Source organism: Alosa alosa, chromosome 9 (genome assembly GCF_017589495.1).
Source record: "Alosa alosa isolate M-15738 ecotype Scorff River chromosome 9, AALO_Geno_1.1, whole genome shotgun sequence".
NCBI lineage: Eukaryota > Metazoa > Chordata > Actinopteri > Clupeiformes > Clupeidae > Alosa > Alosa alosa.
Window position 1 is genome coordinate 518,660 of NC_063197.1, and position 13,269 is coordinate 531,928.

The 13,269-nt window shown below is 40.2% G+C and overlaps 1 protein-coding gene across 1 annotated transcript in view; it reads left to right on the plus strand.

The window, feature by feature from the left end:
- ogal (O-GlcNAcase like) overlaps positions 1 to 13,269 on the plus strand; it is a 91,960-nt gene that overhangs the window by 7,033 nt on the left and 71,658 nt on the right. The window contains exons 4-5 of the mRNA XM_048252315.1: positions 2,183 to 2,313; positions 3,329 to 3,500. Of these exons, the coding sequence (XP_048108272.1) occupies positions 2,183 to 2,313; positions 3,329 to 3,500 (303 nt within the window). The remainder of the gene's footprint in view (positions 1 to 2,182; positions 2,314 to 3,328; positions 3,501 to 13,269) is intronic.

Below are 13,269 nucleotides of genomic sequence, written 5' to 3' on the forward strand. Positions count from 1 at the left end.
CCAAAACATTATAACGCCTTTCTCATCGACTGGCCGACCATCTCCCCACTTGCGTAGTTGAAATCCTCCACATGCCCAGACTTGAAGTGATTTTCGCCATGCTCAGCGATTTTGTCCTCTCCCTGAAAGAAGGCGGTGAAGTATAGTAAAGTATAAGTATATATACTAGTGCTGTCAGTTAAATGCGTTATTAACGGCGTTAACGTAAACCTATTTTAACGGCGTCAATTTTTATCGCGAGATTAACGTTCTTTTTGGTGTAACAAACTTTGTAGTTTTTTCACAAGCTGTTGCAACAACTAGTAACGTTAGAACAACTACAACACCACACTGGATCTAGCTAGACCGTGCTGCATGTACACACCCCCTTTTAGGGGAAAGGGAGTTGTTTGAATAATGAAAACCTATGCTGCATAGAAGTGGGGAGCGAAAAGGGGTTATACTTACTAAATATTGAAACAAACGTGAATAAAAGGCATAAAATAAGGTTTATGTGAGAGAGTTATCTGTGTGTTCATGGGATTAATGTGACCATTATGTTCCTATTGTTTGCTCTTTCCAGTTAAGCCTACTAACAGGAGTATCACGAATGTAGGCACAGTCAAACTGCCCGTGGCTGACTATAACTAAGTTCGGCAAGCTTAACTTTACATGTCATAACATCAACTAAACATAAGTCACACATTCATTCTATCACTTGTAATATGAAAGTAGCCTTTTTCCTACAACTAGGTGAGATAATTGGCTATGCCTGTTATACTTAAGTTCCACAGTTAGCTAGCTAGCAGGCTAACCGTTTTACATGGGATATGGTAAGTGTAGCTAGTACGTGCTGAATGGGTTGTAATGTAGCCTACATCGTTTTGACATGAGTAAGTTACATAGCCTACACATAATTCTTTATAACTGCCGTGTTAGTAAAATTATTGAATGGCCTGTAAATTAATAACTAGATGTAACGTCAAGGTGTGATTATCTATCTGTCTTTCCCATTAGAATCAATGATATATGTACGTTAACTTGTTTTCCGCTAAAATGGGGCGTGATGCAGATAAAATGTAACCTATCTTTATGATGATGTGCCTTAGTAGGCTACGTAAAGGCATGCTGCACACACTTGTTTGGGCTTACGAGCCGGCCAGTAGATTCGTACAATAAACACCAACGCAGTTCTGAACTCCCAGGCGCGCGGGAACCTATTTTTGGTTGTCCGACGATTTCTTCCCCCCCCCCGGATATGTTTAGGATTTTGACTGCTAAATACGTCATTTTAGTGCAATGTGCCGGTGATAGCGAGAAGTTTTAGAAAAGTCCTGGGCAGCCACAAATTCCAATGTTCCGCGACAGCACTCCGAGTCCACTGCACCCACCCTAACCCCACGGAAGCGCACTTGACATCGTTAGCCTATTTCAGTATAGCTAAGGAAAATTACTTTTCTGATTGTCAAAACCACACCAGAGATGTTAGGCTTTAAGTATAGGCTAATAATCAGGCTGCAATGATCTCGCAAATAATTTCTGAATAGCCTAAAGTGTGTCGTCTCCACAGCAAGTATGTGTCCTAATAATTTCTATCTTAGCAACTAGGATAGTGAATGATTTCACTAGCTATGCATTTATTATTTTTGCAAAACTGTAAAACACAATTAAAGTTTCTTTCAGCTTATCCATGTTTTTTTTGAACGTGTAAATCACATAGAATATGTAGGCCTATATCAACAGTGCTCGAATTACGTGGGAGCCAGAGGGAGCCGAGCTCCCATAGAGTGAGGACTGGCTCCCATGAAAGCAACAAAGTCAAAAATCTGAGGGGGTCTCTCATATCTGAAGGTGTCTGGCATTGCAATTTAATCTTAAACAACCGCTCATTATCCATCCCTGTGCGATCTCTTACCATTAAAGATGTTAAATTAAAATATAGGCTACTACGGAGTGTAGCACTGTAGCTGAAAAATATAGGCTACCCCCAGAGTGTAGCACTGTAGCTGCCTGGTTGCTCTACTGTTGGGTGCAGCATCTCGAGCTAACCGATTTGTTTAGTTTTTGTTTTCGTACCAAGTATGTTGTTCATCTTTCATTTCAGATAAGTAATTTATGATCTGTTTATGTTTAAGTATTTAAATTCATGTTATTTTTATTTTTTATTTTAAATTAACTTTTTTTTTAAATTCTTGTCGAAAAGGGGAACTCCAAAATCTCATTGCATCTGCAGAAGAGCATCATGTGGAATTTATATACGCCATCTCTCCTGGACTCGACATCACTTTCTCAAATCCCAGAGAAATGGCCACTCTCAAAAGAAAAATAGACCAGGTACAACTATCAAATGTCTCAGTGAGATATTTCATGTGCACAATAAAATTATACAAGATATGGGAAGATATACTATTAACCCTTAAAGGTGCCATGTGTAATGTCCGCCAAAAAAATCAATTCATACTCCACATTCCATAAAAGATGGGGGCATTATACCTCCAGAAAGTGAGTTGGTCTACCCTAGAGTAACAACCGAGAAATGTGTATTGCAGTTTGGGTGGTGGTTATGTTGCATACTGCCTCCCATGGCCGAAACTGGTATATGACACCTGTCGGGCTGTGGCTAGTAATTTAGCATGCTAATTCAGGTTAATATCTCTGCAGCACTATACCTTGTCATTTTTTTAATGACATCATCGCCCTTATTTATTCCCATTCTTTTGATGCGTGTAGCTCATTTTTTGGATATTTTTACCTCAATTCTTACACATGGCACCTTTAAAGGTGAACTGTCACACCGGTGTGACGGGAATGTTGGAAAATGAACGTTCTAAAGAATATCTGGGTTCATTGAATTCAACATAGAATTTTCAAACCTTAAATTGTTGCAGAACAGAATCTTGTGTTATGCACATGGCGCATGCGTCTGGAGTTGGCATCCACCTAGTTTACCTTCGGGTACCAATAAAGTAACCTGACTTGACCTGACCTATGTTAGAATGTTCAAAAACCCACACCTTTAAGGGTTAAAGATACAATGTAAATGCATTCAGACAATGAATTCCCAGTCGGGAGAGGTACAGTCCAACTGTAATGATTGCATACATGTTCAATCATCAGCATAAGGCCCTAATTTAGAAGGCATAGAGCGAAGAAAGTGAGAACGAGCTATATGCAAATTTAATATTATGAGCAAGATCTTAATGCTCAATTCTCCCACACAACACATGATAGCTTTAGTTCATGCACTAGGCACGACTTTGCTCTTTGCCTGTCATTTAAATGATTCATTATTCATTGTGTGTTCTAAACATTTTTTGTTTCTTTTGTCCCTACTGTCCTTGTCAACCAGGTGTGGGAATTTGGGTGCAGGTCATTTGCTGTGCTATTTGATGACATAGAGTCAGAGATGTGTCCAGCTGATAAAGATGCATTTAGCTCATTGGCCAGTGCACAAGTGCACATGACCAATGAACTGTATGAGCATCTAAAAAAGCCTAAGATATTCCTGTTCTGCCCAACAGGTGAGTCAAAAGAGCAGTCAATGACTACTCTTCCATGCACACCATATTCCGATTAAGGGCCATATTCTGGTTATGGCAATATTCAGAATAAGATGTTTCCATGTGTAGCAGAAACAGAATATTCCCGTTTACATGTTAATCAGCATATGCTGAATAACGCAGCGATGTGTAGTAGAAGTAGTATCAGCGTCATGACGTCTCCATGGTCTCTATCCCTGAATTTTGTTCATGCAAAATAGGTGTATTTGGCCAGATTAGAGAATCAGAATCAAAATCAGAATCAGGTTTTATTGCCAAGTATGTTTCCACATACAAGGAATTTGCTTTGGTCTCAAAGAGCATGACATATGATAATTAAAATACATAAAATACAATAACACAATAAATGTACAACATGTTAGGACGAGACAGACAACCATAAGTGACAACAAAGTAGAGGAGATATGTAATATCTCTAATTAGTGCAGCATGACTGTATGGTGTCTATGGGGGTCAAGATAAGAGTATTAAGAGTTATTGCAGAGTTTTGCATATAGCCTTACAATAGGCCGCTTTGAAGAATTTTCATTGATTCTACTTCTGTCAGCAGTGCACGCAAAACCTGCGTCTGAGCATTACGATGCTTCCACTCGTCAATAAATTCCATCTTGACATTAAATATTGAGGGTGGTTTATTTATAAATAACAAAAATAAAAGATAAATTAAATAAATAAAACATTTTTAAAAAAAAAAGATGAGGTTTGAGGTTGATATTAGGTATTAGGAAGAAAATGTTCAGCATCTTGGTGGCTTTTGGACAGAAACTGTCTCATTCTCTGATGTTGCCAGGATACTGTGCAAGCCTAATTGAGACCTATCCACGCAGACTCCATGCTTTAATTGTGACCAAAGGTGCATCTACTCAATGCTGACTTGAAGGGTGTGAATATTTATGCAATCGATTATTTTGCATTATGTATTTTTAATTAATATTACTGTGTAGAAATATGCTTTCACTTTGACATTAAAGAGGGGATTTTTGTTAATGATTATAAAAAAGGCCTAATTAAATTGATCAAGATTCGATTTATAAAAACAGTAAAAGTGGAAATATCCAAGTGGGGTGAATACTTTTTATAGGAACTGTACTTATACTGTTGACAAATTGACAAGCTTGATTTATTTTTGCGGAGCGAATGTGCAGGACTGAGTGGCCATATATTTTGTACCGCTACGCATACAGTACATCTAGTTTACATTATCTTAGCAGCTTTTTCAAAATGCATCTGTGTAATTACATGTTCAGTAGATAGGAAGTGTTAGTAATTATTGCATCCCTTACAAACTGCACCTCACCATTGAGATCTCTCATTAAGCTCTAAGCTCTCCCAGATGTAAGTGCTACCTACACTATAGGGTTTCCGCGGGATCATTAAAAGTAATAAAAATTCTTAAATTTGATAATAAGAATTTTAGGCCTAAACAAGTCATAAAAACGTCTGGATTTTCCATACAAGGTCATAAATTACATTCAGTCATGTCTTAAATTTATACACTTGTTCATTCATTGCTGCTTGAATGGATGACTCCATCTCCTTTGTTAGTGGAGCTCATAGCCACACCTGGGTTTGGGCTGCTATCATCAACATTGGCGTTCTTGGCCACTAGTATTGTAGAAGCGTTTGATGATGAGAGGTGCTTCATGAGATTAGAGCATATACATCAATACATCTTTGGTGAGGGGCAGCGTGGTCCAAATGGGAAGCTTGCAGTCCTCTTCCTTCCATCCATGATCGGTCGGGTTTGGAACAAGAATCATGGACCTGAATTAAAAATGCAATTAATCGATGAATTAATAATGTATGAATTAATTATAAATGTTCATACAATATATTTACACAATACACAAATACAGATAAATACCGTTGGGCTGCTTTGCATGTAATCATTTCAATTTCAATTTTATTTTATTTATAGAGCGCCAAAACATTACACATGTCTCATGGCGCTTTACAGAGTGTTAGACAATCATAGAAAAGAAAAGAAGGCCCATGGGTAACAGGGGCGAGGAAAAAGTCCCTAGAATTGGAGATACATAATAATAATCATGCCCAGGTTTATGGCGATTGTTTTCAGAGATATAATTCTGGTTGTCTTTCCCGCTTTAAAGGAGATCCAGATTTCTGCAGACCCATTCACAACCTTGATGTGATGGAAATTACTTAGAAGGATTACAATCTCATCTTTGTCTACAGTAGCACCAACCCAAGTGATGATGTTTGGAGGGCATGGAGGAGATGTACTAAGATAGGAGTGTCAGCTTCCTCATTGTTGCATTGACCCATGGTGGACTGCTGTCAACATGGTGGACTTGATCAGCTGCAGTGATGTAGACATCCTTGTCATCTGGGAACTGTCCATCTGTTAACAACTTATTTGAAAGGAATGAGAACAGTGCCTTCTTGTTGTCAATGTTTGCCAGAAACTTCCGCCAATCTCCTGGGATTTTGGCCATACCAGATACATGTTGTCGCGTGCGTGTTCCTCGCTTTCCCCTTGTGCCTTCTTTGATTGTTAGTTCACGATACTGGTCCCAGATGATATCTATCTTGTTGATCGCTTTAAGTCATAATGAACTTTGTCGAAATCAAAGAGTCAAAGGTCTTCCCTTGGACAGTTGGACAGGAAGAGAATGTATCAGTACACCACCATCAATGACAATGAAGTCATAAACACCTGGCGTAACTAACTCCTCATCAATAGAGATGTTGCTACTCTTACCAGCATCCATGATGTATACCAACAAATCTAACTTGGTGCAAGAGTTGAGTGCTCCTTCAGATGACAGTGCAGGTGGGTATGGGGAAGATTTGTGATAAAAGAACCCTTCACAATATTCGTTTTCATCTACAGTGATAAAGTGTTCAATAACATGACTGATTTCTGGGCAAGTCACAACCCAATGCTTCAACATCTCAGGGTTCTCTGTCAGACCAATTATGCCACCGCCTCCTTTCACCCTAATGTTGGCCTGCTCATGTGATTGATCAATCTGTATGGATGAGAATTGCCAATTGCTTCGGAATATTGTCCAGTGTCCCTCCTTAAACTCTGCCTGGATGCTACCTGGGAGCCCTTCCATGTCTAATAAAGACCACCTGGTATAATTTTGGTGATCAAGAGCAAAGAACAGGCACAACCTTCTGCTGGGTAATGACCATTAGAGGGTGACACGGGAATCAATTTTCACTCCCGTCCCATCACGAGCCCGCACAAATACTCCCGTCATATCCCGATCACGTGACAGCCCCCCCCCCAAAAAATTCTGTCCGGCAAAATCCCGAGAGAAAGACTCCCGAATCCCATCCCGCTCCATATGTTGATGTCTAAAGTTATCCAACTGTTAGGCTACCCAGTAGGCTAGCGTGCGGTGACCATACATTTTGGTAGGGCAGAAAGCCTTGTCTAACTTTTCTTTAATAGCCGATCATATTGGGCTACATTAAAATTACATATTTTACAGGACTTTGTGTAGGCTATGCTTAAATCATATCATAGTCAGAATAGTAGCCTAGATTTCATCCCATCAGTTAAGTTTGCACCGTTCTCATCACGTTAAACCAGCGAAGCATAGCAACGTTGTTCCGCCAGGGTTATGCGATAAATAGCCTATATTGAGGAATGCGATCGTCGAGGTGCCATGCCCCAACATTGCATGACACATTAAACTTGACGAGAATCGCTTTCCGGGACATCTCGTGCAATTGAATAGAGCTGTCCTTTGCTGACACTTTCGCCTGTAACTGTTTTTTTTTGCATCCATTTTGCCTTAGGGCCTAGTCGCTGAAGCTGATTGATTGTGAACAGGGCAGCTACTTTGTCTTGCTCTGATAGGCTACCAATCAACAAACGTATTGTGGGTTGTAATTGGTTCTCTTTTCTAAAACAAAATGCCTCACGTCTTTGAGTGCACTCATTTTTTAAAATTAATCTCTGGCTTCCCGCCAGCTCCCGTTTATTATTTCCTGTCCCGTCCCAATCACGTTACCAACAGTGAAATTTACTCCCGTACTGTGGGAAACCCGCGGGAATACCGTGACCCGCGGGAGTCCCGAAAAATTGTCACCCTCTAATGACCATGAGCTCAAACTTCCCTTCCTGATGTGCCCGGATATACATGAATATGATCTGTTGGTACTTGTGTACAAGCACCCAAAACTTGTATGTTGGGCTCTCTTCAGAAACTTCCACAATCCAGTCCTTAAGGCCCATCTTGGTTCCACTGTCCCAGTATGCTCGCTTCAGAAGGCTGTCAAGAACTACAACAGTGACTTGATGGGCATATCTCATTCTCATTACAATGGAGGCTTTCAGAAGTGATATATTCTCTACACCTAACTAACCTATTCATTATCATGTATACAGACCGTACTGCCCTGTAACTGACCCTAGGCAGATGTGTCTGGCCCTTGAGTCGTGGATCTGCTCGAGGTTTCTTCCTATATGTATCTCCATTTCTAGGGAGTTTTTCCTCGCCCCTGTTACTCATGGGCTCTCTGAATATTTAACACTCTGTAAAGCGCCATGAGACATGTAATGTTTTGGCACTCTATAAGTGAAATTAAATTGAAAATTGATGTGCCAACTGTTTCTGACTTACCAGCCCAGCTTCCTTCAATGCTTCAGGCCACCCAGACCCATGCAGGAGATCTCCCATGGTGCTCCACAAAGCCATTTCAATGTGAAGCCCACCTAGCATCACCACAAACTTGTCTTCTCCAAAGATTTCAGAGAAGGTCCGCTGAATTTTTTCGTTGCAAGGGTGTAGAGTGGTTGGTCCACAACTAACAGAGGGACTTGATGGGGGTTTGAGGTGCTCTGTTGACGTTTTTACAAGTCCCATTCAATGCCTAATCATTTCTTGGGTGGCTGCTTTCTCATTGGGAAGTGGTAGGAGGGCTTCAATGCTTTTTTTCTGGTTGTCCAACAGTATCTGAAGTGCCATTTTCTGTAGAATCCACATATAGGGATATATATATCCCTATATATCATGAACCGCAGCCATCCATTCCTGTTCATGCTGTTTCTCCATGTCAAATGAACTAGTTGCCACTGGCTGCACAAAAAGTTACCTGAGGTTGGGTGGCTAGATTTTGGCCCACAGGATGCATATGAGTGAGGCTGGATTGGTCCACTGCTGCCTGCTTTTGTTTTCTGTGAGTTTATGCATAGACATTCTCGGTTCAATCCAGGCTTCTGTGTTGTAGGAAACAGTGAAATCCCAGTTCCATGGAAGGATGATGTAGCAGTATGTGATGTGTGATTATGATCCAGGTTATCCAGGGCTGCAACTGTGAATATGCACTGACGCAAATGTAGGTCAAACTATATCTGCGTTGTTTCTTGTTTGATCTCCAATAGCCTAGCTTCAATGCTGAGGACCTTCTTATATGACACGCTCAGATTATATTCATCGTTCGACCAACTTCTTCCTTCTTGTTTGCGAATGCAGTTTGAGGACCACTGCAAGTGGAGGCTCACAATTCAAGTTTGAGGAAAGAGAAGTCATACTGTATTTGGGAAATAAACCATCAATTGCACGCACTGAAACATTCAAAGTAACCCAGGTTTACAAACTAACCTATGAACCCAAAATAAGATCAATAATAATAAACATCAAAACAGTGTTTAGTTTATTGATTTATATTTTATTGAAACTAAGAAAGAAATGACAACAGAAAATATGCATTGCAGATATTTGATTAAGAAGTGAATAAAAATGAACTCTATAGCTTTAATGACTAGGAAAATGTTAGAGCTCCCTCTACAGGATGTAGTGAGAGAAAACAGGGAATCAAACTTAACTAAGAATTCGTCCAGTCCAGAAAAGAAAGAGAACGAAGACGGAGGGAAAAAAGAAGCTGAGAAAACGATAGAGTGAGAACATTAAAATAAACCAATTACACTAAACGACCTGGTTAAAGTCAGTTTAGGTCAAGATTTAAAGTATTATACTTTCAGATACCGCTTGTGTGAAACGAAACGTGCTGTTTAAAGCTACAGCCTTTTATGTTTTTGTCTAATTGAGTGCTAGCTCCAGAGTATAGCCTGCATCATCATTGACTAGCATATCTGTTTTGAGATTTTTCTTTTGAATTTCATCAGTTATTACAACGTCAGTTTTCAGAAAATACTTTATTGAAGATTTGCCTTTCTCAGTTTGATTGAACGACACAAACTTTTATTGCTTTGAACTGAATGCTTCGTCTGACATGGACAACACATGTAACGACAACGACAAGATGGTGAGCCTACCCAACGAGATGGATAGGATGGATTCTACTACACACAGAGGATTAGCCCGACTGGAAGCGTAACGTTAACTAACTTTCTCTTTTTTCCAGTTTCTCCATTTCTACAATAAGTAATACTTTTCAGTTCCTTGGATAAGACAGAAAAAGACTGTGATAGAAAACCGAACCTAACGAACTGAGAATTGACTGCTACTTGAAAAAAGATTGCTTTGTAAATGTGAACTTGCTTGTATTTCTGTTACTGATGTTGAATTGCTCCACATGTTCTATGTGGATTTGAATGTGCATTTTGATTTGAGGGTTTGAACAGAGGTTTAAATAATTCCAATAACTTGAATTTAAACTAAACTTTAATAGAGAATTTAGCTTACAGTAAAAGATTAAATTAGTTTTTCTACAAAATGGGAAATTAAAAGACAAATAGTTTTCTTTAAATAGGAATGAAACTAGAAACAAATAGGAAGTAAATAGAAATTCAACAGTGTTAAAGTGAACTTATGCTACTGAATGAAAAGTTAACTGAAACAGAAAGGTTTTTGATTTGTGAACGATTATTTCCCGAGCTTTTGTACCCATGTATATAATTTTCATTTAACTAAAATTCTAAACTTGCTTTAACCGTGTGTGCTTGTGTTTTACTCTCTCCTGAAAAATACCTTAGATCTTCTGATGGCCCAGATATTGTGTTAGTCTATTGTGTGACAATCAGTTGCACATTTAATGTAAACAAGTGTTACAGCTTGGCGAGCGAGCAGCCAGGAGGAGTATAGTATAAAACACAGACTAAAAAGCACTAAAAGAAATAGATTCGCTTGACTAAAATTGATACAGTGAAAACCTAGAACCGAAAATGGAAGTTATCCAGGAAAAGGGAGTTAAAATACCTAATGCTGTCCTAATCAGCGGCATAACAGAAACCGATACAGATGAAGAAATATTTGACTTTCTAAAGCAGTACGGTTCAATTGATAGGTTTATTCCACTTGCAGACACTAGCTCAGTGTCAGGGAAATCCATAATAGTTGAATATAATTCTGGGAGTGCTGTACAAGACCTTCAGCCCCTCTTACCTCGAACCCAGCAATCCCGTAGTGACTCCAACGTGTCATATAGTGTTGTAGCTCTGGCCAGTGTCTACACGCAGAAAGCTGGAAAAGATATAACTCAAACTTACCTGGATGAGCTAAGAGCCATAGCAAAGAGTAGCGGAAAAGGCTATGAAGAAGTCCTGAAAGAGATGTTAACAGAGATTAGTGAAACCATCACCACTACAGAGAACCTTGAGCCAGTCACTGTTGAAACAGTTGCACCTGACAACATAACAATCACAGCTTCTTCCAACGCTGGTGCCATTGTCACTGTAGAACCACAGACACCTCAAAACGTTGTGCATAACAGTTCAGTGCACACAATGCCAATAGGGAGAGCCTCAGTAACTCCATCTCTCTCTAACAGCGACCTGAATCCTCCCGACATTCAGAGAGTAGTAGTAGAGCACATTGTACGCAACAATGACTCAATGGCTCATGGCCATCTACCACTCAGACTGCGAACCTTTTCTGGTAGGACATCTCGTCCGTCTAATGAGGTTGACTATGACACCTGGCGTGCCAGCGTAGAACTGCTCTTACAAGACCCAGCCATGTCCGATCTTCAAAGAGTGCGGAAAATCTGTGACAGTGTATACCCACCAGCTTCTGATATTATCAAATCAGTTAGCACAGGATCTCCACCAGGAGATTATGTCAAATTATTAGATTCAGCCTTCTCCACCATGGAAGATGGTGATGAGTTGTTCGCCAAATTCATGGGCACTTTCCAGAACACTGGTGAAAAGCCATCAGTTTACCTACAGCGACTTCAAGTGGCTTTGACTCTCACAGTGAAGCGTGACGGAGTGCCACCTGCTGATGTGAATAAGCATCTCTTAAGACAATTCTGCAGGGGATGCTGGGATGACGCACTTATTACAGAACTGCAATTAGAACAGAAAAAACAAGACCCACCACCATTCACAGAGCTGCTGACATTGTTACGCACTAAAGAGAACAAAAATTACTCTAAAGCCACACGAATGAAACAGCACCTAGGTGCTAACAAGCAACATGCTACAATAAATTCCCAGATATCATGCTCTTGCCAACAAGAAGAGGTTACCCAGCTTAGCTCAGTCACTGTTCAGTTGACAAAGCAAGTTGCAGAACTCCAGAGCCAGCTTGCCACACTGGCTGATAAAAAGCAGACATCCAAAGCAAAACGACCAGTGGTGTCAAACCACAAAAAGATAATCAGAACTCAAAAGCTGAAGCAGAACCGAAATCTAAAGCTACAAACAAGCAACAGGCTGTCCAGCCTAGACCATGGTATTGTTTTAAATGCGGCGAAGATGGACATATCGCAAAATCCTGCAGTAGTGAACCTAATCCTGCATTAGTGGCTGACAAGAAAAGACAATTACAGAGACGACAGAGTGAATGGGAGTCCCATGATGGTCACAACTCTTTAAACTAGAAGAAGTTCCTGTTGCGGGACGAACAGGGACTGGACTTCGGAAAGAACGTCCCACATGTCAAAATCTAATCCTACATGACAAAACAAGATACAGATCACACACAACAAACGTACCCAAGGGGTTGGTTGGCACAAAGTGTACCACCCAGATAAGAATAGCTGGAAGAAAATGCACCTGTTTATTAGACACAGGATCACAGGTCACGACTATTCCCGAATCCTACTACAACCAAAACTTGTCAAAGCAGCCCATCCATTCATTGAACAATTTATTGAATGTTGAGGGAGCTAATGGTCAAGCTGTCCCGTATCTGGGATATGTGGAAGTCACCATTACATTCCCAAAAGACTTTGTAGGAGTAGACATGGAAGTGCCAACCTTAGCATTGATTGTTCCAGACCTTCCCTCACAGTCTAATATCTTAGTTGGCATGAACACATTAGATGTGCTATACAAAGACTATTCCAAAATACGAAATGTCCAGCATATTCCCCCGAAGTTTGGCTACAGAGATGTATTGAAAATCTTGCAGATACGTCAGCAACAGTTTACTGAGGGAAACATTGGTCTTGCAAGACTACCTGGCAAAGACCCCAAAGTAATTCCAGCTGGACAGAGTATGGTCTTATGTGCGTCTGTCACAGTCAAAGAGCTGCACACTGACAAATGGGCTATTCTTGAACATCCAACATCTCCTTTGCCCGGAGGACTGATTGTAAAGACATGCATGGTCACTATTGAAAACAAACAGCATTCTCACTTACCTGTAGTGATAACCAATACAGCAGATCATGATGTTGCAATTCCCCCAAGATGCATAGTAGCCCAATTGAATGCAGTGCAGTCTGTGCTTCCCAAAGAAACGCCCCTTACAGCCTCCAGCGATGTTAGTAGCATGGCTGCAAGTCCAGAATTCAACTTCAGTGATTCCCCCATTACTCCTGAATGGAAGGAAAGACTAAC